The sequence below is a fragment of the Felis catus genome (genome assembly GCF_018350175.1).
Source record: "Felis catus isolate Fca126 chromosome A2 unlocalized genomic scaffold, F.catus_Fca126_mat1.0 chrA2_random_Un_scaffold_38, whole genome shotgun sequence".
NCBI classification, from domain to species: domain Eukaryota; kingdom Metazoa; phylum Chordata; class Mammalia; order Carnivora; family Felidae; genus Felis; species Felis catus.
The window spans coordinates 357,125-381,604 of record NW_025408498.1 but is presented as its reverse complement, the minus strand read 5'-3'; the positions used below and the strand labels follow the sequence as shown (position 1 = coordinate 381,604).

Genomic DNA, 24,480 nt, shown 5'->3' with positions numbered 1-24,480 from the left:
GATGGTGTGGTGTAGGCCACTTGGAGCAGCTCAGGCTCCTAAGCGTCTGTTGGGTCCCCGAGGGGTGAGTTGTGTCTCTCCGGAATGAAGGAGATTATGGTGACCTTGAGTATCATTACCTTCACGATTACCATGATTATTCTGCCTGAGTCATCGCATGGATATTGATCCGTGAGCTCGCCATGTGAGAGGTTTCCTTGGTAAAGTAGTCGCCGTGCGTGTCCTCGAAACTTGGTTGTGGTCCGAACACCTTTGATGCTTTGCAAGTCCTGAAGCGGCTCCACGGGTGTGCAGTCCCTGTTGCCATATAGGTGAGGAGGCAGAGTCTGTTGACCTGAAGCCCGTCCAAGTATCCGGGGAGATGTGCGAGGGCCTCTCCCTGAGGCACTGGGTTCCTAGCCGGCACCACCCAGAATCAGGCAGGGAGGTTTTCTTGCTGCCAGCGGGAAGTCCTTAAGAGGGAGGGGCGCCGGACACCTTCGGGGAAAGGAAGGGATCCCACCCCTGCCTCACCAGCCCCAGCAGTTGCCTAGGTGCTGGCCACGAGGGAGGGGACTGCCTATGCGTGTTTGTTTTCTCGTTGGTCTTATCCCACCTTGGTAGGGCCCTTAGCCTGTTGCAGGCACTGTTCTGAGCACTTGAGAGATCTATGCTGACGACACAGAGTACCTCGGCAAGGACTCTGGTCCCCGTTCGTATTTCCAAGGGAAGATGTGAAAGAATGTGTGCCGGGGGTCACTGCTGTGAAGCGGGAGGACTCGAGGCATGAAGCCAGGCAGTGGGGCTCCACATGAGCGTGCTGCACCGCTGGCTTTGCCACTGCTGCCTGTGTTTGCACACACATGGAAATCCCAGAGGACCTGAAGCAGCAGAAACCGAGATCGCTGGTTGCAGAGACTGGGGTGAGGGAATGAGCCGTGGGTGACTAGTAGTCCACGTGTCTCTGTGATGGAAATGTTCTAGGAGTACATAGTGGTCACGGGTGTAAAATCCTGCGAATGTACGTACTGACACTTGAAGTTGTAATTTCAAAGGATCAGAGTAAATTTTTTGAAACTGTATTTATGTGTTAAGTAGAAGCCAATAGTACATGAGTACACTAAATACCTCTATGCCCAATCCTATCATGACAAACCAACATGAGCCGCTGATGGGGAGCTGAGGCTGGTTGCTCAGTTGCAGCAGGTGGTTGCTCCAGCCCTTCCGTGACCCCGCCGGCTGGGGCTGAGGGCTGCTCATGCTCTGGGGCCACCAAAGGGGCAGGTGGCTCTTCCAGCTCCTGACTGTCAGCCAGAGCTGGGAGTACCTCCTGCCCTGGCGGGGACGCTGCAGTGAGGGTCTCCGATTCTCGTACGCGCTGAGCTCCAGGAGAACTGGTGGCTTCCGGCAGCCTGGGCTACGAGGCTGCAGTGGGCACCACAGAGATAGCGGGGGCTCGCTCCCGAGGCACGTCTGGACGGGGCTCTAGAGCTGCTACCAAAGCTTCAAGTATGGAAGTGTCAAATCAGCGTGATTGCCATTCCATGGCAGGAAACCTCTCCCGCAGACATTGTCATTTGAGTCAAAGAACCCACCAGGAGGAAATCTCCCAGACGGCAGGCTAATGGAACAGTGATCTGAGACTAGTCCCTACGCCTGGCCCACCTACAGTCTCAGGAAACATGTTCTCTGTGGCATACCCCGTTCCTTCCACACGTCCACATCTCCCACCCAGAGTCCTCCTCGCCCAGAGACTCTGGCTCATTGGGCTCACGGTGTTTCCGCCATGAGTAGAGAAGGCGGGCGCGGCGCTGCAGCTCGGAGCCCGGCATGTGGACCCTTACATACGCCCGGCGCAGCTTCAAGCTGGTGAAGTCTGGAGGGCGGAAAAATTCCTCGGGGTAGTGATCCATCCAGGTGCCCAGGATGGAGGAGATGGCCCTGGGGATACAAAAGTAGCCAGAACAATCACCATGGGGTGTTCCTCCCACTGATGTCTCAGGACAGGCCTGTGGGACCTGGCCTCTATGCCTCCTGCTCCTGGACGTCCAGAGGGTGGTTCTGTACGTTGTCCACCTGTGATTTGGCAGTCCCGCCTACGAGTGACCTGGTCACTGAAGAGGGACCATCAAGATTCTGTTTGACGGGAACCCCTTAGCCAATGATGTGGTCGTCTCTGTCCTTCTTGGGGAAGCCAGCCAGACTCTTCGCTGTGTCCCGCTGCCTACCTCCCACTGGAATTCAAGTCCGTGCGTGAGTGGAGGGGTGGTGTCGGGGTGAGTCAGTGCCTTCACTGCATACCCTAGCGCTCCACGAAAATCTGCGCACATACGGGACAAGAGGACTCTGTCTCTTACCTGGGCTTGCTGGGACCCTCCTGATGCCCTCAACGTGACGACCTGTGCCTCTGTGCTGCCTCATGCACTCAGTGCCCATGTGGGTGTCCTCCCCCTGACACCGTTCTCCCATCGTGTGGGTGATATGTGCTTCTTGAGCCCTCACTGTGTCTCCTGTACCCTTGCTAAGCACGCACAGTGATTGTTCCCCAAGGTGGTGAGCGTGATGCTCCCCAAAACCGTTATTCTGGGTCCCCTGATGGGGGTCCAGGCAAGGCTGTGAGTGGGAAGGGATGGGGTTGGATGGACTCTGTAAGGGGCTGACGCGGTCCTCTGGCGCCCTCTGCTGCCTCCCTGTGCCCACAGCCCATCGTCGACCAGACAGGACAGAACCCCTTTCCTTGTTTCCAAGAGAAAGCCCTCAGAACTTTGCCCTCTCACAGGACTCTCAGACGTGTGGGATGCTGGGTCCTGCAGCCCCTCCCACGCACAGTCTCAGCACTGCCCTCTTGGAGAAGGAAGGCCCTCCAGCCTGAGCTCAGCCTACTCACCGTTTCTCCTGCTCCCGGGGTCCGCCATCCTCCTCAGCCTCCGAATGGAAGCATCCGTATCTGGAGGAGGCCAGAAGGACATCATATGAGCTGTCCTGTGGATGCTACGTCTTGTCCTATCCAGAGTCCCTGACTGCTGACTAGAATGGAGCTCTGGAGGGGAGGGTACCGTCCGCTCTGCGCATTGGATCCCAGTCAGCTCCTACAGAAGTGCCTGCACCTAGTGGGGCTTCGTGCGTGTTTGAAGAATGATAGGGCCCGAGTCAGCTCCATCACACATATTGGTGTGGGTCTGGGCGTCCTGCTCATCCTGGGCATCGTTGACTGGTTTGAGCCAGGACTCAGACACACAGATAGAGCCTCCAGTCTCCTTTTCCAATGGGAAAACAGCCCAAGTCAACACCTGGCGACAGTGAGGGATGAGGCAGAAAGTTGATCATGGGCAAGAGGACAAAGATGACCCAGCAGAGACGCAGCCCTGCCAGCAGAGCTTTCCACAGGCCAGGGTGACTTTCCCTGCAGTGCCCCCACTGAGGACCTGGAGTGTTTCCACCCGGATCGGAGGAACAAAGTGAGAGGCCAGGACGTTTGGTGACTTTCCTGAGACTCAGAGCTTTCAGGGGCTGAATCACACTGGGCTGTGAAGGGCAGGGTGCTCACCTCATAAACAGTATTTCCAGGACCTACTGGGTGGTAGCAAAAGCTCTGTACGTGCTCAAGAATGTGAAGAGGTAGGAGGGGTCTCTACCCAGGAAAGCAGGTACCAGGTGCTCCACTCGCTGTTCCAGTAGCATCCAGCCTCCTTCGGTGGTCCCTTCCTCACGGTTCTCATTGTCGGGCATGGGTGAGATGTTCATACCCTGAGGTAGAACACAGGAGGGACACAGAGTCAGACACAGCACCATGGACATCAGGAGGCTTGGGGTCCAGAATGCAGACCAAACCCCCAAGCCGTCCGTGACTTGTGGCAAGAGTGAGACCTGGGTGCCCAGAGTCCGAAGAAGGATGTTGGCATTCACACGAGAATTTGAGGTGGGAAATGGCTGAACACGTTAGGATCTCCGATCTGACATCCCCACAGGTGAGGGAATTAAAAGCAAGAATGAACTACTGGGACCTCATGAAGATAAAACCTTCTGCACAGCAAAGGAAACAACCAACAAACCTCAAAGGCAACCAATGGATTGGGAAAAGATATTTGCATATGACATATCGGACAAAGAGCTGGTATCCAAAATGTCTAAAGAGCTCACCAAACTCCACACCTGAAAAACAAACAATCCACTGAAGAAGTGGGCAGAAAACATGAATAGACACTTCTCTAAAGAAGACATCCGGATGGCCAACAGGCACATGAAAAGATGCTCAACGTCGCTCCCCATCAGGGAAATACAAATCAAACCCACACTCAGCTATCACGTCACGCCAGTCAGAGGGGCCAAAATGAACAAATCAGGAGACAGGAACAGGACGACGTTGTCACTGCTCTAGTGCTGTGGGACGGTGGTCCCTTGGGGGTCTTGGGGATCTCGGACGAGCCCCCAAATGTTATGGCCAGAATCGTGATCCCCAAACACCGCCAGGGAGCCGAGTCCAATGTAAAAGCAAAGGAGCCTTTATTCCAGCTAGCTAGAGCTGACTTCCCTACCTGCACAGAGGCAGCGGTGAGATACCAGGGAGAGCAAGTTACCAAAGCAGAAAGGTTTTATTGGGGCTTAGGGGCAGTTGGTGAGGTAATGGCTATGGCCTCAGCCGATTGGCTGGGGAAGGGCCCCATTTCTGTTAGGTGGGGGAGGAGGTGGCTCAAGGGGAGCACCAACTCCCCTAGGGCAGTTGGTGAGGTAATGGCTATGGCCTCAGCCGATTGGCTGGGGAAGGGCCCCATTTCTGTTAGGTGGGGGAGGGGGTGGCTCAAGGGGAGCACCAACTCCCCTAGGGCAGTTGGTGAGGTAATGGCTATGGCCTCACCTGATTGGCTGGGGAAGGGTCCCATTTCTGTTAGGGGGGGGAGGGGGTGGCTCAAGGGGAGGAGGTGTGGTCAAGGTGAATGACACAGAACAAGATGAGGTCTGCCAGCATAGGCCAGCCCTTTCAGAATTACCCTCAGTGTTTTGTGGTGCATATCTAGGGATGCATTTTCTATGTTTTGTGGGACATAGGTTCTCACAGATCACTACTTAAAAATTCTTGCCTTTAAAAGAAGGAAGGAGTGAAAAGGTGGATATTTTAGGCATTCTAGACCAGGCTGATAACATGCTCCCATGTGCATTTCCTTGTTCTCTTTCCCTTTTATCACCCCTTGTGCTGCTGGCTGTGCAAGTACCTGATATCCTCAGGAGGGAGAAGGGAGAAAATGGAGGAACTCTGGGTTCTTCAGTGACCACATGAAGGACTTTAGTCTCCAATCTAAACACACACCCACCCTGAGTGCCCATGGAGGTCTGACTGGGTTGGTGGTTGGCGGGTGGAGGTAGGATCCTACGAAGGAAGGAACGAACTAACGAAGGAAGGAAGGAAAGCGTGGACCTGCGGTTGTGGGAAAGTGTCAAGGCAGGGCCAGGGAAGTGGTAGCCATGAGCAGGAAGAATCTTTCCTGCCTGTGAAAATGAAGTACAAGGGACCTGAGATTCCAGAGAAACATTCCAGGGAGAGTCAGGTTGGTGGGCCTGAGTTGCTGGAGGCCAGCAGGGGACGGTGTTGAAGGGATTGAGAGTGGAAGCAGCAGGTGAACACAGGCCTCCTGCCTCCCCCCTCCACACCTGCTCTCCTGCCCTGCCCAGCCCCGCCGCGCGCCCCGCCCCGCCTCTGGTGGCAGAGATGCACCCTCTGATGGGGAGGGGGAGATCTCACCCGGCTTGTGGCGAAAGGGGGTCCTCTATCGTGCGAGTCAGCGGGACTAGGGGGTAGGAGTCTGGATTAGGGCAGGTGCAACTCCCTGTTGAGCTCTTCCTTTCTGAAGGCAACGTGCATTCCATCAATGAACTCGGAGCCAGGGAGGCAGGAATAAGTGGCGCTTCTGTGTTTTAGAGGGTGGTGCAGACTCTTTCCTCCTTGGAGATGTGTGCTGAAGAGAACTGGGTGTTGTGGATGGCGTCCAAAGTCATCTCTTTGGGACATGTTGGGTGGGAACGTCTTCTTCGCACTCTGGCGAGGAAGGTGGATGGAAAAGCTCCTTGTCCAAGGCAGACTTGTGGGTTTTGTTGTTCCTATCCGTGGGGCGTGGTGCTTCCCGTGTCCGTGGAGCGCCTCCTGTCTTGCATTCGTTCCGTGTTTCAAGAGTTTCAGTCCTTGGCAATCACATCTCCTCCGGGACTCCCCAGGCAGCACGAGGGAGCAGTGACTCGGAGCCCACCGGGTCCCTAGAAACCAGTGCGTGTGTACTGGAGCCGGCAGTGCTCCTCTCTCAGCCTCCTTTGGAAATGAGGTCTTGAGCAAACGGTCTTTCATTGCATGGGTTGTACCTCTCCTCGGTTGTTTGGGGGGGGGGAGTGTGTGTGCGTGAGTGTGGTGCTGTGGCCCGTGTGGAGTCCGGACCGCGTCAGGGACCCAGTTCTTTGCAAGGAATGCATTTTGTTGCATGGGAATATCTCTGTTCACTAGAGAGTTCCAATGCTGTCTCAAAGGCTGAAACCATCCTGAAGGCAGCACCTTGACCTCACTGAAAGCAAAGGCCTAAGAGCAGAGGCTTTCCCACACTTCCATGTCGAGCTGACTGGTGCTTTATGTTTTCAGGAAGATGGTGTGGTGTAGGCCACTTGGAGCAGCTCAGGCTCCTAACCGTCTGTTTTGTCCCCGGGGGTGAGTTGTCTCTGTCAGTAATTCAGAAGATTATGATTATCTTGAAGATCATTATTTTCTTGATTACCATGATTACTATATTCTGCATAATCCATGGCATGGCATTTGATAAGGAACTCGATACCCGGAACCTTTTTGTCACCAAAGCTCACTACAACAAGGAGTAAAACAATCACTGTTGTGCGATGGACAATGCACCTTACCTTTATTGTACTATTTTAGTGGTATGTACATACGTTTAGGGTAATGAAAGTGTCCACTTAGCACTGAGGAGTTTTTTGTGACATCATGGCACTTCAAGGAAACATAAAAATAATGGAAAATCTAAGTTATCTAGCAATCTAAGCACTGTGTTCTTTTGGATACGAAATCCTAAGTAACGAACTCATCATGCAAAAACTGTCAAGACCTGATAATTCCTCATTATTCTAGTAGGTCTAGTGAATGGAATGGACTGAACTAAGGTCTCTGAAATAGAGGAAACTAGAATTTGAGATATTGAGTCACCTTTACTCTCCCTTTCCCTGTTGACATGGTCTTTTTTTATTCGGTGTTGTCTTTTGACCTTTACCCTATTTCCCTCCTTCCTGCACCCCCACCTTTGCAATCATCTTTATGTATTGATGGGCTTGTTTCATTCTGTTTTGAGGATTTTTGTTTTTTGTTTTCTTAGTTTTTGTTTCAGATTTCCAATATATGTGCGAGCATTTATATGTGTTTTTCTCTGTGTGAGTTCTTTCACTAGGCATAATGCCCTCCAGGCTATTATAAACACTGTGGCATGATAACAGGTTTGAAGTCAGTTTTGGGAGTTAGTGATTTCATGTGTTCTGAGTAGTACCTGGGGGGGTGGGTAATTGAGGGAAGTTGCTGGATGATATGGATGTTCTCCTCTGAATTGTGTGAGGAAACTTTACATTGTTTGCGACTGCCTCTGAACCAAGTTCCAACGCCACCAACAGGGCCCAATGATTTGCTTTCATCCACATTGTACCCGACGCTTGTGTTTTCTTGTCTTTTTGATAAGACCGTTCAGACAGGTTTCAGGTGATATCTCTTTGGCTTTGGACTTTCATTTCCCTAATGTGGAGTGACATGGAACTTCTCTTCATGTATGTGGTGGCCATCTGTATGTCTTCATTGGAAGAATGCCCCTTCAGGACTCTGCCAGGTCCGTCCTTGCTCTTTGGTTTTGCATTGTGGCGCTGTTGGAGTTCTTGATATCTTTTGTGTTTTAACCCTTGACCACATATGTAGTTTGCAAGTATTTTCTCCCATTCACTATGTTGCCTTCCCATTCTGTGAAAGATATTGTTGCCGTGCAGAACTTGTTTTTTAGTTTCATGTAGTCCCACTTGTTTAGTCTTCCTTTGTAGCTTTGTCTTCTGGTGTCAAATCCCAAAACTCAAGTCAGACTGAGATCCAAACATTGTCGTGGGTTTGGCATTTGGCTTTGTCCAGCAAAGCCAAGGACAGCAGAAAGGATTGCTTCAGACTCCACACAAGTCAAGAGAGGTGTGAGGGAGTTTAAGGGACGTCTCCGCGAGCTGCTCTCAAGCTCTCATAGTCATTAAGCCTACAAACGATGTGCAACACATCAGTGGGCCACATGCTAGAAAGAACGTATTGAAGATTTTGTGCAAATCACATCTAGACAGGATAAAATATTCCACGCGACAACACGATCCAAGAACTTGGTGAGCCCATGCAGAACCCAACCCCTAGATAGACATGCACTAGATCAGCCAAGTCTCGCCTGCCCCCCAGATACACAGCAACTAGGTAAGTGAGCTGCTGCAACTGTTTGCAGGAAGCCCAGAGAGCAGTGATCTGCTCTGCAAAGCTTTCCCTATAACCTCCCAACTCAGGACATCGTTGTGCGATTTCCCACACCTCTTGCCCAAGGTCTTATCCAGGTATTTGTGGTTTTAGGTCTCAAGTCTGTAATACATTTTAACTTCGTTTCTGTGTGTGATGCTAAATAGGTGTCACGTTGTTTTTCCGCGCCTGTTGTTTTTCTGTGCCCGGTGTTTCTGGGCACCACCTATTGAGGAGACTGCCTTTGCCTCAGGTTATATTCTTGGTTCTTTTGTTGTGAAATAATTGGTTACATATGTGTGGGTTTCTCCCTGGGCCTTCAGTTCTGGTCCAGTGACCTGTGTGTCTGCTTTTACCCCAATAGTGTACTGCTTGGGTTATTGTAGCTTTGATACCTAGTTTCAAATCAGAAAGCATGGTGCTTCCAACTGTTTTTTTTCCTTCTCACAATGACTTTGGTATTCAGAGCCTTTTGTGGTTCTGTCCACCTTGAAGGATAATTCTATTTTTGGGAACGTGCTTCAGCTTTAATAGGGATTGCACCTAGGGAATGTGTAGGTGGCTTTAAGTAGTGTGGACATTTTGATAATCCTAATTCTTGGGATCCACTAGCATAGAATGTCTTTCTGCTTATTTCTGTCTTTTCAAATTCTTTCTCCAGTGATTTCTTCTTTTCAGGAAAGAGGTCTCACTCCTTCATGGTTAAAGTCATTCTTTTCTTTTTTAAGTTTTCTGTGTTTTTTCTTGAGAGAGAGAGATACATGGAAACACACACATACCACACACACACACAGAAACAGAGAGAGAGAGAGAGACAGAGAGAGAGAGAGAGAACACATATGAGTGGGGAAGAACTGAGAGAAAGGAGACACAGAATCTAAAGTCGGCTCTAGACTCTGAGTTGTCAGCACAGAGCCCCACACAGGGCTCAAAACAACATCATGAGAACACGACCTTAGCCAAAGTCAGATACTTCACTGACTGTGCCACCCAGGTGTTTGTAGGCTAAATTTACTCTTAAGTTTTTTCTTCTGTTGCAGTGATTTTAAGTTATTTTCTTAATTTCCCTCTCCGATACTTTATTATTCATGTATAGAATTGAAGGATGTTATGTACAAAGACATAGATACCTGAACATGACTGAATTCATTTATTAGGTCTACCAGTAAGGTTGTGGAGTTTCTGCAGTCTCTCTAGAGCATATCATGGACTCCCAATAAGTGAAAAAGTACCTGGGAACATAGGATGATGTGATCGAATTTAGATGAGGGTAAGAAGATATATGGAGTGAGAGTATGCAAGTTTTCTGAAATGTTTTTTGGTTGATATAAACCAACAAGTCCGTAAACAAGGTTTGTTTGGATATATGTTTTCTTTAAACCAGAACCAGAGAGCTGTGACATTGACATATGCTTCCCAACACATATCCACAATGCGCCCTGTGCATTTGGGAGGTAGCCCCTTGTCTCTCTTTTCTGTCCTGGAACCCAGTGCCTGACTCCACCACTCAGTGAATTCATCTCAGAATACTGCATTTGGGAAGAGACCTACGTTTTTCATAGACTTCCTGAGAGGCGCCTCAAAAACATTGGATTTTACAGAGTTGTGTCTGATCTGCCTGGAATCGTCTGAGGATGTGTCGGTTGGAATGGCACTTTCTTTGCTGGGAGATCAGGGAGCCCTGCAGTATTCCTGCGTGCCTTGTGGTCGGACACCCATGAGTGCTGTGTGGCTGCTCATGACAGGGACACTGCTCCCCAAAGATGGGGCTGGCAGGTGCCGGGCGTCACTGCTGGAGGAGCCTGAAGGGTGGAGGGGCTTGACTCGCTATCAGAAGCCTGACTGAGTCTCCATCCTGCAGTCTCCTTGAGTTCCTGATGTGCTGTGTAAAGGACTCTCTGGCTTGCCGAGGTCCAGGTGGTTCTTGCTTTTGCCACTCAGTCGTCAGGATGAACACATTCAGGTCATGGTCTTTAACTCATTGACCTGACCTGCACTTAAGGTGCTTTCCTGAGAGTAAGCGACCCAGCCTGGAAGGAGGGCCAGCAAGCAGACAGCAGTGGCCCAGCCTGTATCCTCCACTGGCCTGAAAGCAGGGACTGGCTGCTCTACTGAGAAGCAGAGCTATGGAACAGGAGGTGCGCAGGCAGTTGGGGTTTGTCATGGGATGGGGCCTGCATGGGTGTGTTCCAGGGCATGGGGCAGGGATGCTGTGCAGGAGGTCAGAATGAGGGAGTGTGGTTTCTTTCCTGCCCCATGGGTCACTCCTAGGTACCCTGATGGCCTCAGTGCTGGCTTGTCCTCCTGATTCTTCAGGGATCCCCTCAGTCCCAGGGGTCCCTATTTTTCACATAAGACCCCAATGGAATAAAGAGTCTGTAGATATTGGAACCTGGAGGCAGCGCCCGAAAAATGCGTATAAATTATGTCCCCAAAGTTGTGCTAGGTGTACACGCCTACAGAAAGGGAGAGTTTCGGTACACATGTACCTTTCTGTACAATGATGAGAGTCAAAATATTGGAATCGGCCCAGTCATTCCGCTTCTGGAGACGCAGAGTAAAGGATGATGTGTGGCCCTTGAGAATGCAGAAGGGGACAGGACTGTGCCTGTCCACTGTGGGGACATCCCATAGTACAAGACCATAGTCCTGGAGGGATGCCCAACCTGTCACACCACTCATGAACACAAACAGAGACACCTGCTGCACTCAAAGCCAAAGGACTCTGAAGATGACACCGTGTCTTCTGGGCCAATATTTCCTGAAAGAGTATACATTTTTTTTCTGCGTATGTACTTGTTGTTTCCTATTTATGTATTTATTTGGAGAGAGAGAAGAAGAATCCTGACCAGGGCTTCAAGCTGTCATTGTAGAGCCTGACTTGGGACTTGATCTCAAGTACCGTGCGATCATGACCCGAGCCAAATTGGACTCGGAAACTTGCCCATTGAGCCACCTTGGTGCCTGTCCTCATTATTAAATCTTCATTTTACTGAATACATGTCACCTGTAGGAAACCTTTCAGAACTTTATACTTTATTGCCTAATAGGTTAGCATAAATGGAATATTGACGGTTTCATTTGGGTGTTTTTATAGTATGCACGTTAGACCAATATCACCATGGCCAGTCGAGGAAAATGAAAGATTTTCAAGGTATTCGCTCTGGTCCAGACATTTCTCTTCTGGCTTCTGCTCTTGTGTCAAACCTCAGAGGGTCCCCATGCCAGATAATGAAGATATTTCAAGTGGGGGCTTCACCTAATCTTTGTTCTTTGAGGACTATTCCTCTGTCATAAAAAATATTAGTGCCATTGAATATTTAAGCAATTATTAATCAGTCTCCTGCCATGTAGCCAGACACAACAGGCCATGTGGTGTGTTTGCACACACATGGAAAACCCAGAGGAGCTAAAGCAGCAGAAACCGAGATCGCTGGTTGCAGAGACTGGGGTGAGGGAATGAGCCATGGGTGATTAGTAGTCCACGTGTCTCTGTGATGGAAATGTTCTAGGAGTACATAGTGGTCACGGGTGTAAAATCCTGCGAATGTACGTACTGACACTTGAAGTTGTAATTTCAAAGGATCAGAGTAAATTGTTTGGAACTTAGTTTATCTTTTATTTATAAAACACTAATATATAAGGACAGTAAATACCTCTATAAGAACTACAGAAATGACAAAGAACGCAATGAAAAGGTCAGGGAATTCATCCTTTGGGGCTGCAGCGGACATGAGCCGCTGTTGGGGAGCAGAGGCTGGTTGCTCAGCTGCAGCAGGTGGTTCCTCCAGCCCTTCCGTGACCCCGCCGGCTGGGGCTGGGGGCTGCTCATGCTCTGGGGCCACCAAAGGGGCAGGTGGCTCTTCCAGCTCCTGACTGTCAGCCAGAGCTGGGAGTACCTCCTGCCCTGGTGGGGACACTGCAGTGAGGGTCTCCGATTCTCGTACGCGCTGAGCTCCAGGAGAACTAGTGGCTTCAGGCAGCCTGGGCTGCGAGGCTGCAGTGGGCACCACAGAGATAGCAGGGGATCGCTCCTGAGGGACGTCTGAACGTGGCTCTGGAGCTGGTGCCATGGCTTCAAGAATAGAAAGTGTCATCACTGTGATTGCCATTCCATGGCAGGAAACCTCTCCCGCAGACATTGTCATCTGAGTCAAAGAACCCACCAGGAGGAAATCTCCCAGATGGCAGGCTAATGGAGCAGTGATCTGAGACTAGTCCCTACGCCTGGCCCACCTGCAGTTTCAGGAAACATGTTCTCTGTGACATACCCCGTCCCCTCCACATGCCCACATCTCCCACCCAGAGTCCTCCTCACCCAGAGACTCTGGCTCATTGGGCTCACGGTGTTTCCGCCATGAGTAGAGAAGGCGGGCGCGGCGCTGCAGCTCGGAGCCCGGCATGTGGACTCCTACATATGCCTGCAGCAACTTCAAGCTTGTGAAATCTGGAGGCTGGAAAAATTCCTCGGGGTAGTGATCCAGCCAGGTGCCCAGGATGGAGGAGATGGCCCTGGGGATACAAAAGTAGCCAGAACAATCACCATGGGGTGTTCCCCCCACTGATGTCTCAGGACAGGCCTGTGGGACCTGGCCTCTATGCCTCCTGGTCCTGGACGTCCAGAGGGTGGTTCTGTACGTTGTCCACCTGTGATTTGGCAGTCCCGCCTACGAGTGACCTGGTCACTGAAGAGGGACCGTCAAGATTCTGTTTGACGGGAACCCCTTAGCCAATGATGTGGTCGTCTCTGTCCTTCTTGGGGAAGCCAGCCAGACTCTTCGCTGTGTCCCGCTGCCTACCTCCCACCGGAATTCAAGTCCGTGCGTGAGTGGAGGGGTGGTGTCGGGGTGAGTCAGTGCCTTCACTGCATACCCTAGCGCTCCACGAAAATCGGCGCACATACGGGACAAGAGGACTCTGTCTCTTACCTGGGCTTGCTGGGACCCTCCTGATGCCCTCAACGTGACGACCTGTGCCTCTGTGCTGCCTCATGCACTCAGTGCACGTGTGGGTGTCCTCCCGCTGACACCGTTCTCCCATCGTGTGGGTGATATGTGCTCCTTGAGCCCTCACTGTGTCTCCTGTACCCTTGCTAAGCACGCACCGTGATTGTTCCCCAAGGTGGTGAGCGTGATGCTCCCCAAAACCGTTATTCTGGGTCCCCTGATGGGGGTCTAGGCAAGGCTGTGAGTGGGAAGGGATGGGGTTGGATGGACTCTAAGGGGCTGACGCGGTCCTCTGGCGCCCTCTGCTGCCTCCCTGTGCCCACAGCCCATCGTCGACCAGACAGGACAGAACCCCTTTCCTTGTTTCCAAGAGAAAGCCCTCAGAACTTTGCCCTCTCACAGGACTCTCAGACGTGCGGGATGCTGGGTCCTGCAGCCCCTCCCACGCACAGTCTCAGCACTTCCCTCTTGGAGAAGGAAGGCCCTCCAGCCTGAGCTCAGCCTACTCACCGTTTCTCCTGCTCCCGGGGTCCGCCATCCTCCTCAGCCTCCGAATGGAAGCATCCGTATCTGGAGGAGGCCAGAAGGACATCATATGAGCTGTCCTGTGGATGCTACGTCTTGTCCTATCCAGAGTCCCTGACTGCTGACTAGAATGGAGCTCTGGAGGGGAGGGTACCGTCTGCTCTGCGCATTGGATCCCAGTCAGCTCCTACAGAAGTGCCTGCACCTAGTGGGGCTTCGTGCGTGTTTGAAGAATGATAGGGCCCGAGTCAGCTCCATCACACATATTGGTGTGGGTCTGGGCGTCCTGCTCATCCTGGGCATCGTTGACTGGTTTGAGCCAGGACTCAGACACACAGATAGAGCCTCCAGTCTCCTTTTCCAATGGGAAAACAGCCCAAGTCAACACCTGGCGACAGTGAGGGATGAGGCAGAAAGTTGATCATGGGCAAGAGGACAAAGATGACCCAGCAGAGACGCAGCCCTGCCAGCAGAGCTTTCCACAGGCCAGGGTGACTTTCCCTGCAGTGCCCCCACTGAGGACCTGGAGTTATTCTACCCCGATCAGAGGAACAAATGGAGACTAAGGACGTTTGGTGACTTTCCTTAGACTCAAAGCTTTAAGGGGCTGAATCACACTGGGCTGTGAAGGGCAGGGTGCTCACCTCATAAACAACACTTCCAAGACCTTTTGGGTGGTAGTAAAGGTTGTGTACGTGCCCAAGAAGGTGGAGACATATGTGGGGTCTCTCCCCAGGAAGGCGGGCACGAGGTGTTCCACTCGCTGCTTCAGCAGGCCTGCATCGATGGTCCACCGCACACAGTTCTCATTATCATCCCCGCGTGTGACCTTTGTACCCTGAGGTAGAACACAGGAGGGACATAGAATCAGACACAGCACTATGGCCAACAGGAGGGTTGGAGTCCAGAATGCAGACCAAACCCCCAGATGCCAGTGACTTGTGGAAAGCCTGAGACGTGGTTGCCCAGAGTAGGAAAAGGATCTTGGCATTCACACGAGAATTTGAGGTGGGAAATGACTGAACACATTAGGATCTCAGGTCAGATTGTTAGATGAGTATGGACAGCAGCTCCCTGCATTAACAGCAGTGTCCCTGTGATTTCTAACCGCACAGTCCATTCTGGGGATCCCAAGACAGGGACTTTACCTGGCAAAGGTTGGATCAGGATAATAGAACATGTAGGATGTTCAGTGCAGCACTGTGACATGGCAAGAGAAGGGAATCCTGTCACAGTCCCACATTTGTGAAGGGCTGAATGGGTGAGGTGAGTGGTCTCATTTCCAGAATGTTGTCTAGGTGTTAAGGCCCTTGCTCCTGACTGGAGGGGCCCCAGGGGCGTGTTGCTTGGCCACCAAAGTGCAGAGCAGTAGACATAATGCAATGAGCCCCATGTCCTTTGGGTAAAATATCTCCCTGCTCCTCATGAACGTGTGTCAGACGTGGAGAAGGTGGGGAAGGATGGTCGGGCGAAACGGGACACCTGGGAACGTTCGTCGGGGAAACGTGTACAACAATGCCAATATATTCTAGACAGAATGGGACGTGAAATGGTCTCACGCCTCCTTTCTGATCTTCCTCCAAATAAGTGGAGAGTGACGTTGCGTCTGGCCGTGGCAGGGGCTGGGCCCTGCTGGCATGTTTGAGGAGCAGATGGGGTTCCAGGTTCATCTGGGACCAGGAGTCTGTGAGAGCTACCAGGGGAGCAGCAGTGTGTTTTCTGGGCCCTGGGTGTTGGGTTTCCCTGGTACCTGCACTCACCCTGAGCCAGCGCGGCTTCGTGCTGATGGCATGGGGCTTCCTCCTTTCCTTCAGGGAAGTAGAGCAGGGGCTCTCATTCAGCTTCTCCTCCATCTGTGGCATGTGGCTCTGTCAAGACAGTGCCCAGCAGGCTGCAGGCAGGCAGGCAGGCAGGCAGGAGTCCTCAAAGCCGTGTCTGCTTGCTTTCGCTTGTCCTCAGACCCATATGAATTCATTCTAGATATGACACCACAGTGTGCACTCACCTCCCCCACGGAGGAGAAGCAAGGTGGCTTGAGGGCCTTGGATTCAACCTGTTACAGGTTAGAGGCACCTCAGAGATCCCTTTTCCCTCCTTCCCAGCATGACATGTGCATGGCCATGATGGGTCCACCAGGTGGTCCACTGCCATCGAACCTGCTCCGGTCCCGGGGAGGACCGGCCCCCATGTCCCCCTTTCCCCGAAACTGAACATGAGGGGATGGGGGTGCCCAGGGAAGGCTCCGAGCTGTGACCTGACCTGACCTGGCCTGCTCTAGGCTGCTCTGTGTTACCTTATGTGACCTCCTGGAAAACATCCTGAGGCATCGCCAGCGTGGGTTAAGGAAACCTCTCCAACATCTGAGTAATCCTGCGCACTGGGGTTTCTGGCATCCAGAGCCCCGGTACCTGGGAAAACAACAAGAGAACATCCTAAAGTCTCTGTGTCTGGAGGCAAGTGAGCCTGGTATGGGACCTTCCTAGAACATGGGTGCCAGGTTACAGGAGTTCCAAGCTTTCCTGGGGCCTATTGTGAGCAAAGTGATGTCACTGCCTAGGATCCACCTCCTGAGTCCCCCTCTGGGATAACACCTTTGCAAATAGTCCTCTCTTTGCTGACTGCTCACCCCCATTCTCCATGAAATGTCACATCGGTACACAGTTCCACCAATGCACTCCTCTCCACAGTCCCCTGAGAAGCTCTGGTGCAGCCAGGGTCCCAGCTGTGAGACCTATCTGGGTTGAGACAGAACTCTTCTTTCTTACCTCTTTCTGGTCCCAGATTCGCGACTGTGCTTCTCAGGGATGGTCCGTGTCTTTTCTGCCCAATGGAGATCATTCTAGCACGTCCTCAGGATGTCCTCAGGCATATGTGGGATGATACCTGTGAAATTGGAGCAGCGGTGTCACCTGTTGGAAGTTTATCCAACCACATTGACTTCAACTTCTCACCTCCTCTGATTCTGCTGCTCCTCTGATCCCAGCCCACAGTCCTCCCGGGTGTGCGTACGTGCGTGAGTGTGTGTGTGTGTGTGTGTGTGTTTACCAGTGCTTGTTTTCTGTGGTCCCAGAAGGTCACATGCCCACCTAGGGAAGGATGGCCAAACATTTCCTAGGAGCTTAGGTTCTCTACTTTCTAAAGCAATCCCGACAGAAGGGATTGGAGTTGGGGCCTAGCAGGACAGAACTCTCTTTTACGTAGACTTTGTCAGTAGTATGCCACGAGCCATTCCCTGCCTTTCCACTGGGTACATACAATGGGAACAGGGTGGCACTCAGTGGGTTGCCCTGGCCTGGGGGTCCTCCTCAGGGAAGAACGTGCTGGGATGTCTTCTGTGACGCTCCTCTTCAGCCTCACCCCCACGCCACTTCCATGTCTGCACCCAGTGACAGTAACACACCCTTTTCCAGACCCCCTCCGAAATCCTGGGTCAAATCCAGGACCCCATTTTGAGGACATGAAGTTGGGGTCATGCCTGGTTCTGACTTTCTACCCGTCTGTGATTCTGGGCAAAGCACTGACCCTGGCAGGGTCTTCACTTTCTCCTTCCCTCAGTGGCTCCCTGGGATGCCCACATCCTGTCAACACATCCTTGTGGGATTTCCTTCCTGGAGTGTGGTATGGACGTAGTGTTTGATTTCTGTTGCAAAGCAGATGGCACCGTGACCCCAGACAAAACAAGTTTAGGTGATAAAATGTGCATGGCACGGCCACGTGCTCACTGTCACTCTCTGTGTTGTCTCTCAGCTCCTCACAGTAGGGACCAACCCTCATGTTGAGTCATGACACAGACCGGTACACACAGCCTAGCCCTGAGAGACAACAACAGACAGGGAAGAACTATGGCACTCGATGTTGACTGAATCCTGCCACCACCCTGAAGTGAGCTCAGGGGTTGAGTGAATCAGGTTCTGTCTGAGTGATGACAGCACCCCCAACCTCCTGAGAGGCTCTGGCATGAGCGCTCAGCTGAGCCCTGCTGAATTCCTGGTCCCCTGGGCCTGTGAGGGGGGAAGTTTATGGGGAAGCCACTAAGGGTGGGGGAATATTGTCCCACGGCACTAGAGCAGAGTAGTGACAACGTCCTCCTGCCCCAGGCCCTGGCCCTCCTCACCCTCCCTCTCTGCTGTCCTCCGTAGCTCTTTCCGGTCTCCCTGGTCTCCTTTCACACGTCCCCTCTGAAACAATCACCCCTCCCTCCGAGTGTCCGCCACACTGTGCCTTCTGACAGGGTCCATACCCTCGGACTAGTGCAGGGCTGACTCGTTCTTGCATTGCGACAGGAAATAGTAACGTTTCCTCAGCACAGCCTTGTCAGACCCTCCCCTGGTGGAGCTCAGGACCCAGTTGTCGCACCTTGAATTTTTCTATGGAGTCCTTGCTCTTGTCATTCCCATTTATGTTTCATGTTCTTTCCATCTTCCTGGCTAGTCCTTGAACTCCTAGAGGGAAGATGTGGCTGCCTTACCAGCACTGGCACTATGTGAATGCTCAGCTGCTCATTCCCGGGGGCTGACTGAGGAGGTAAAGGGATCCCACCCACCAATTAGCAGCTCAGTCATTGTAGCCTAATTTACCTGGGTCATTTTCCAATACTTATTTTATCGTATATCTGTTCAGTCCACTCTAGTCGTAATTTGGGGTGTGAAATCACACTCCAAGATCAAGCGTCTCATGCCCTACTGACTGAAACAGCCAATTTTCATGGAACTAGACTGATCTCTAAGTTATCTTGCGGGTTAACATTTCGTACGTGTATTAGGTTATGCTGAATTACCAGAGAACGCACCACATTTCAAAAAGCATGTCCCCATAGATTTCCTCACATGACAGAGCTGGGTGTGTGTTTAGATTGGAGACTAAAGTACTTCATGTGATCAATGAGGAACCCAGAGTTCCTCCATTTTACCCTTCTCCCTCCCGAGGATATCAGGTACTGGCACAACCAGCAGCACAAGGGGCGATAAAGGGGAAAGAGAACAAGGAAATGCACCTGGGAGCATGTTATCAGCCTGGTCTAGAGTGCCTAAAATATCCACCTTTTCACTCATTCCTTGCTTTAAAGGCAAGGATTTTGAAGTAGTGATCTGTGAGAACCTATGTCCCACAAACCATAGAAAATGCATCCCTTGATATACACCACAAAACATTCGAAGGTAATTCCTGAGCTGAAGGAAAATATTCTCCCTCCGGGACACATTGTATGAAGGAAATAAGAAGAGCAAACATCTATGTGTGTGTGTGTGTGCGATGTGTACATGTTCATGAATATCACGTTGTATCGCTATCTCTGAATATCTTTAAGAAGTGAAGGATCATTGACTTTTAAAAGGAGAATTTGGAAAACAATAAGTAAAAAATTGTAATTAGTGAGCTTACAGACATATAGTATTAAGATATATGAGAGTATCGGGGCGCCAGGGTGGCTCTGTGGGTTGAGTGTCCGCCGTCTTCTCAGATCATGGTCTCACGGTTCGTGGGTTCGAGCCCCGCATGGGCTCTGTGCTGACAGGCTGTTTCCGATTCTGTGTCTCCCTGTCTCTCTGCCCCTCCGCCACTCACGCTTTGTCTCCCTCTATCTCAAAAATAACCATTTAAAATCATTTAAACAAATTGCATTAAGATCTATGCCAGTAGGAAGTAAACGACTGGTGGTTGAGAAGTCAATGAAGTGCCTCCTACGATGGATTGTTTTCAAGTAGGAAAACGCTCATAAACCACATGACTGCAAGTATAGTGTGAATATTGAACCTGCAGCCCAGTTAGCCAGACAAATGGAAACAATTCCATATATCTGTGTTCAGTTACACTTCGCCATCCATAGCCGGGTGTGGTACGCCTTGCACGTTCAGTCGATGCTTGCTGCACAATCGCATGGGTGATGACCTGTCTCTCTCACCATAAGAAAGGAACATTGAAACGCAATGAAAAGCAAGAAAAGAAAAATGGTACGGAGGAGTTGGGATCTGAGGCACACTGTGAAGAAAACATGGGGGTTGGGAGGTAGTGGAGGTGGACAGGCGGTTCCACAGAGTTGAAGGACGTGCCACAGTCAGCGGTGGCAGGGTGGACTTGAGGGTGGGACCGCTGGTGGTGCAGTCCAGGTAGGGCCATGGGAAGGGCATGCAGAGCTGAAAAGCACCGGCCTTTCCAGGAGAAGGGAGGTGGAAGGAGTCTCGTGTGCCCAGTGTGTCTCCCTGTCCCTTAGGGCTGCCCTTGCGGTCACGGGTCACGAGCGAGGAGGGTGCACGGCTGTAGATGTCCCCGGTTGGCGGGAATGTGAGGCAGAGGGAAGAAGAAACACAGAGGCCTAGGATGCAAGAGGGATCACTGGGTTCACGTCCAGCCACCTCCCTGGGAAACCAGCTATGCAAAAGGTTCCTGGGTCTCTTGAGGGGTGACAGGGAGGTGTCCACCTTGGGAGGAGACACCTGCCAGTCCCTGTCCCACTGGCCTGGTCTCTGGAGCCCTCTGCCTGGCTCCCGGCTGTCAGGCTGGCGGGCAGTCGGTCAGAGCATCTGGTGGGCACAGGGAGGTGCGGTGGTGCAGACGGTGGCGCCCAGGAGCTGTGCCCCCTGCGGGGGGGTAGGGGTGGGGGTGGGGGTGGGGGGATGGGGCGGCTTGGATCCTGGGCCCAAGCAGGTGTGCGGGAGCGCGCACGAGTGCGCGCATGCGCGTGGGCCAGGGCCGGAGCCCGGTGAGGGACACAGCTGAGGCTGCAGCGGTGCTGTGAGTCCTGGCTCCCAGCCCGCCTGCCGCCCCAAGCAAGCCCCCAAGTGTCTGGGCCAGCCAGGGACTGACGCCCACCTCAGCCCCCGACCGGGGACATGCTGCTGCCTGGCTCCTGCGACCCGGTAGCCATGGCATTGGCGGTAGGGGTAGCGGTAGTGCTCGCGGGAGCGCTGGCGGGAGCGCAGGCGGGGCCCCGCGTGGAGAAGACTGGGAGCCACGAGCCTCCAGCCTCGGAGGGTGGCGGCCCTGCTGCTCCTGCTGCTTTTGGAGCCAGAGGCCTGGGAGCGGGACGCGCTTCCCGGGCGCCTCGGGGTTTGGCCGCGCTGGTGGAGTGCCAGCCCTGGCTGGGGCAGAGCGCGATGCGATGCCCCCCCGGCGCCCCCCAAAGACCATCTGGGAGAAGCCTAAAGGTGGAGCAGCTGAGACCCACAGCCTCCCTCCAGGACCTGCCTCCGTCGCGGTGCTGCCAAGGTAGGGACCCTAGCGACAAGGTCGCACGTGGCCTTCCCCCCTGCCCCTCTCTGTCTTCCCCTTCCATGAGCACCTCCCCTCCTCCCTGGTGCTCCGGGCTTCTTCTTGGGCTGCTTTGCGGCCGCGGTCTGGAGGCCTCAGGAGTGGGGTTTCTGGGTTGGACCCCGGTTCCCTGGAGGAGGAGGGCCCCAGATCGAGTAGGGGATTAGGCCCAGGCGGTGGGGAGTGTCTCAGGTCGAGAGGGGGGGCACCCTGAGTGCCCATGGAGGTGTGACTGGGTTGGTGGTTGGCGGGTGGAGGTGGGATCCTACGAAGGAAGGAACGAACTAACGAAGGAAAGAAGGAAGGAAAGCGTGGACCTGCGGTTGTGGGAAAGTGTCAAGGCAGGGCCAGGGAAGTGGCAGCCATGAGCAGGAGGAATCATTCCTGCCTGGGAAAATGAAGTACAAGGGACCTGAGTGTCCAGAGAAACATTCCAGGGAGAGTCGGGGTGGTGGGCCTGAGTTGCTGGAGGTCAGCAGGGGACGGTGTTGAAGGGATTGAGAGTGGAAGCAGCAGGTGAACACAGGCCTCCTGCCTCCCCCTTCCACACCAGCTGCCCTTCCCTGTCCAGCCCCGCCCCGCCCCTGGTGACACAGTTTCACCCTCTGATGGAAAGCTCCTCGTTCCAGGCAGACTTTGGGTTTTGTTCTTCATATCCGTGGGGCGTGGCGCTTCATGTGTCCGTGGAACGCCTCCTGTGTTGCATTCGTTCTGTGTTTCAAGAGTTTCAGACCTTCAGAATCACATCTCCTCCAGGATTCACCAGGCAGCATGAGGGAGAAGTGACTCTGAGCCGACCAGGTCTCTAGAAACCAGTGCATGTGTACCTGAGCAGACGGTGCTGGTCTCTCAGCCTCCTTTGGAAATGAGGTCTTGAGCCAACGCTCTTTCATTGCATGGGTTCCACTTCTGTCAGGTTGTTGGCATTTGTGTTTGTGCATGTGTGTAAGTGTCTGCCGTGCCGTGTCCTGTATTTAGTCCAGACCGCGGCAGGGTCCCAGTTCTTTCCAAAGACACAGTTTTGTTGCATAGGAAGTTCTCATTTCAACAGTGTGTCCCAATGCTGTTGCAACGGATGAAAACTTCCTGCAGGCAGCACCGTGACCTCACCGAAAGCAAAAGTCTGAGAACTGAGGCTTTCCCAAACTTACATATCAAGCTGACTGGTACTTTATGTTTTCAGTAAGATGGTGTGGTGTAGGCCACTTTGAGCAGCTGAGGCTCCTAAGCATCTGGTTTGTCCTCGGGGGGTGAGTTGTCTCTGTCAGCAATTCAGGAGATTATGATTCTCTTGAGGATCATTATTTTCTTGATTACCATGATTACTATATTCTGCATAACCCATCGCATGGAATTTGATAAGGAGCTCGATACCCGGAACCTTTTCGTCACCAAACGCTCGCTACAACAAGGAGAAAAACAATCACTTTTGTGCGATGGACAATGCACCTTACCTTCATTGTGCTGTTTTAGTGCTATGTACATATGTTTAGAGTAATGAAAGTGTCCACTTAGATCTAAGGAGGTTTTTGTGACATCATGGTACTTCAAGAAACCATAAAAATAATGGAAAAATCTAAGTTACCTAGTAATCTAAGCACTCTGTCCTTTTGGATACGAAATCCTAAGTAAAGAACTCATCTTGCAAAAACTGCCAAGACCCGATAATTCCTTATTATTCTAGTAGGTCTAGTGAATGGAATGGACTGAACTAAGGTCTCTGAAATAGAGGAACCTAGAATTTGAGATATTGAGCCACCTTTACTCTCCCTTTCCCTGGTGACATGGTCTTTTTTTATTCGGTGATGTCTTTTGACCTTTACCCTATTTCCCTCCTTCCTGCCCCCCCCCCCCACCTTTGCCATCATCTTTATGTATCGTTGGGCTTGGTTCCTTCTGTTTTGAGGATTTTTGTTTTTTGTTTTCTTAGTTTTTGTTTCAGATTCCCCATATATGTGCGAGCATTCTGTATGTGTTTTTCTCCGTGTGAGTTCTTTCACTTGGCATAATGCCCTCCAGGCTATTATAAAACACTGTGGCATAATAACAGGTGTGAAGGTATTTTTGGGAGTTAGTGATTTCATGTGTTCTGAGTAGTACCTAGGGGGGTAATTGAGGGAAGTTGCTGGATGATATGGTTGTTCCCCTCCGAATTGTGTGAGGAAACTTTATATTGGTTGCGACTGCCTCTGCACCAAGTTCCAATGCCACCAACTGGGCACAATGATTCGCTTTCTTCCACATTGTACCTGACGCTTGTGCTTTCTTGTCTTTTTCATAAGACCATTCAGACAGGTTTCAGGTGATATCTCTTTGGCTTTGGACTTTCATTTCCCTAATGTGCAGTGACATGGAACTTCTCTTCATGTATGTGGTGGCCATCTGTATGTCTTCATTGGAAGAATGCCTCTTCAGGACTCTGCCAGTTCCATCATTGCTCTTTGGTTTTGCATTGTCGCTCTGTAGGAGTTCTTGATATCTTTTGTGTTTTAACCCTTCACCACATATGTAGTTTGCAAGTATTTTCTCCCATTAACAATGTTGCCTTTCCATTCTGTGGAAGATATTGTTGCTGTGCAGAACTTGTTTTTTTTTTTAGTTTCATGTAGTCCCACTTGTTTAGTTTTCCTTTGTAGCTTTGGCTTCTGGTGTCAAATCCCAAAACTCAAGTCACGACTGTGATCCAAACATTCTCATGAGTTTGGCATTTGGCTCTGTCCAGCAAAGCCAAGGACAGCAGAAAGGATTGCTTCATACTCCATGCAAGTCAAGAGAGGTGAGAGGGAGTTTAAGGGACGTCTCTGCGAGCTGCTCTCAGGCTCCCGTAGTCATTAAGCCTACAAACGATGTGCAACACACCAGCGGGCCACATGCTAGAAAGAACGTATTGAAGACATGGTGTGAACCATATCTAGACAGGATAAAATATTCAACGTGACAACACGGTCCAAGGACTTGGTGAGCCCATGCAGAACCCAACCCCTAGATACACACGCACTAGATCAGCCAAGTCTCGCCTGCCCCCCAGATACACACCAACTAGGTAAGTTAGCTGCTGCTGGCTGTTTGCAGGAAGGCCAGAGAGCAGTGATCTGCTCTGCCAAGCGTTCCCTATAATCTCCCAACTCAGGAGATCGTTGTGCGATTTCCCACACCTTCTGTCCAAGTTCTTATCCAGGTATTTATGGTTTCAGGTCTCAAGTCTGTAGTACATTTCAACTTCGTTTCTGTGTGTGATGCTAAATAGGTGTCAAGTTGTTTTTCCGCACCTGTTGTTTTTCT

At 51.7% G+C, this 24,480-nt stretch overlaps 3 protein-coding genes across 3 annotated transcripts in view; 1 reads left to right on the top strand and 2 right to left on the bottom strand.

Annotated features, from left to right (window-relative positions):
- LOC123383556 (ral guanine nucleotide dissociation stimulator-like) overlaps nucleotides 1-24,480 on the top strand; it is a 230,220-nt gene that overhangs the window by 47,506 nt on the left and 158,234 nt on the right. The gene's annotated exons all lie outside the window — the stretch shown is intronic.
- Nucleotides 1,043-4,596, bottom strand: LOC123383560 (ral guanine nucleotide dissociation stimulator-like). Its single transcript, XM_045051456.1, has 4 exons — nucleotides 4,515-4,596; nucleotides 3,527-3,726; nucleotides 2,867-2,926; nucleotides 1,043-1,920 (listed from the first exon to the last, which is right to left on the bottom strand). The coding sequence occupies exons 2-4, from the start codon at nucleotides 3,529-3,531 to the stop codon at nucleotides 1,653-1,655; spliced, it is 333 nt and encodes a 110-aa protein (XP_044907391.1). The 5' UTR covers nucleotides 3,532-3,726; nucleotides 4,515-4,596; the 3' UTR covers nucleotides 1,043-1,652.
- LOC123383557 (ral guanine nucleotide dissociation stimulator-like) lies at nucleotides 12,081-16,772 on the bottom strand. Its single transcript, XM_045051451.1, has 7 exons — nucleotides 16,719-16,772; nucleotides 16,247-16,361; nucleotides 15,714-15,821; nucleotides 14,598-14,791; nucleotides 13,939-13,998; nucleotides 12,801-12,994; nucleotides 12,081-12,557 (listed from the first exon to the last, which is right to left on the bottom strand). Exons 2-7 carry the CDS (start codon nucleotides 16,268-16,270, stop codon nucleotides 12,115-12,117), a joined length of 1,023 nt encoding a protein of 340 aa, XP_044907386.1. The 5' UTR covers nucleotides 16,271-16,361; nucleotides 16,719-16,772; the 3' UTR covers nucleotides 12,081-12,114.

What these genes read in the sequence shown, in the direction of transcription:
- LOC123383560 (XM_045051456.1), bottom strand. An exon ending in CCCCGGGAGCAGGAGAAACG is followed by an intron (nt 1,921 to 2,866) that starts GTGAGTAGGCTG and finishes TTGTATCCCCAG; the next exon opens with GGCCATCTCCTCCATCCTGG.
- LOC123383557 (XM_045051451.1), bottom strand. Translation starts at nt 16,270, where the DNA reads ATGTTTTCCAGGAGGTCACATAAG. An exon ending in TTTCCAGGAGGTCACATAAG is followed by an intron (nt 15,822 to 16,246) that starts GTAACACAGAGC and finishes CTGTCTTGACAG; the next exon opens with AGCCACATGCCACAGATGGA. An exon ending in TTGGAAGTGTTGTTTATGAG is followed by an intron (nt 13,999 to 14,597) that starts GTGAGCACCCTG and finishes GGCCTCCTCCAG; the next exon opens with ATACGGATGCTTCCATTCGG.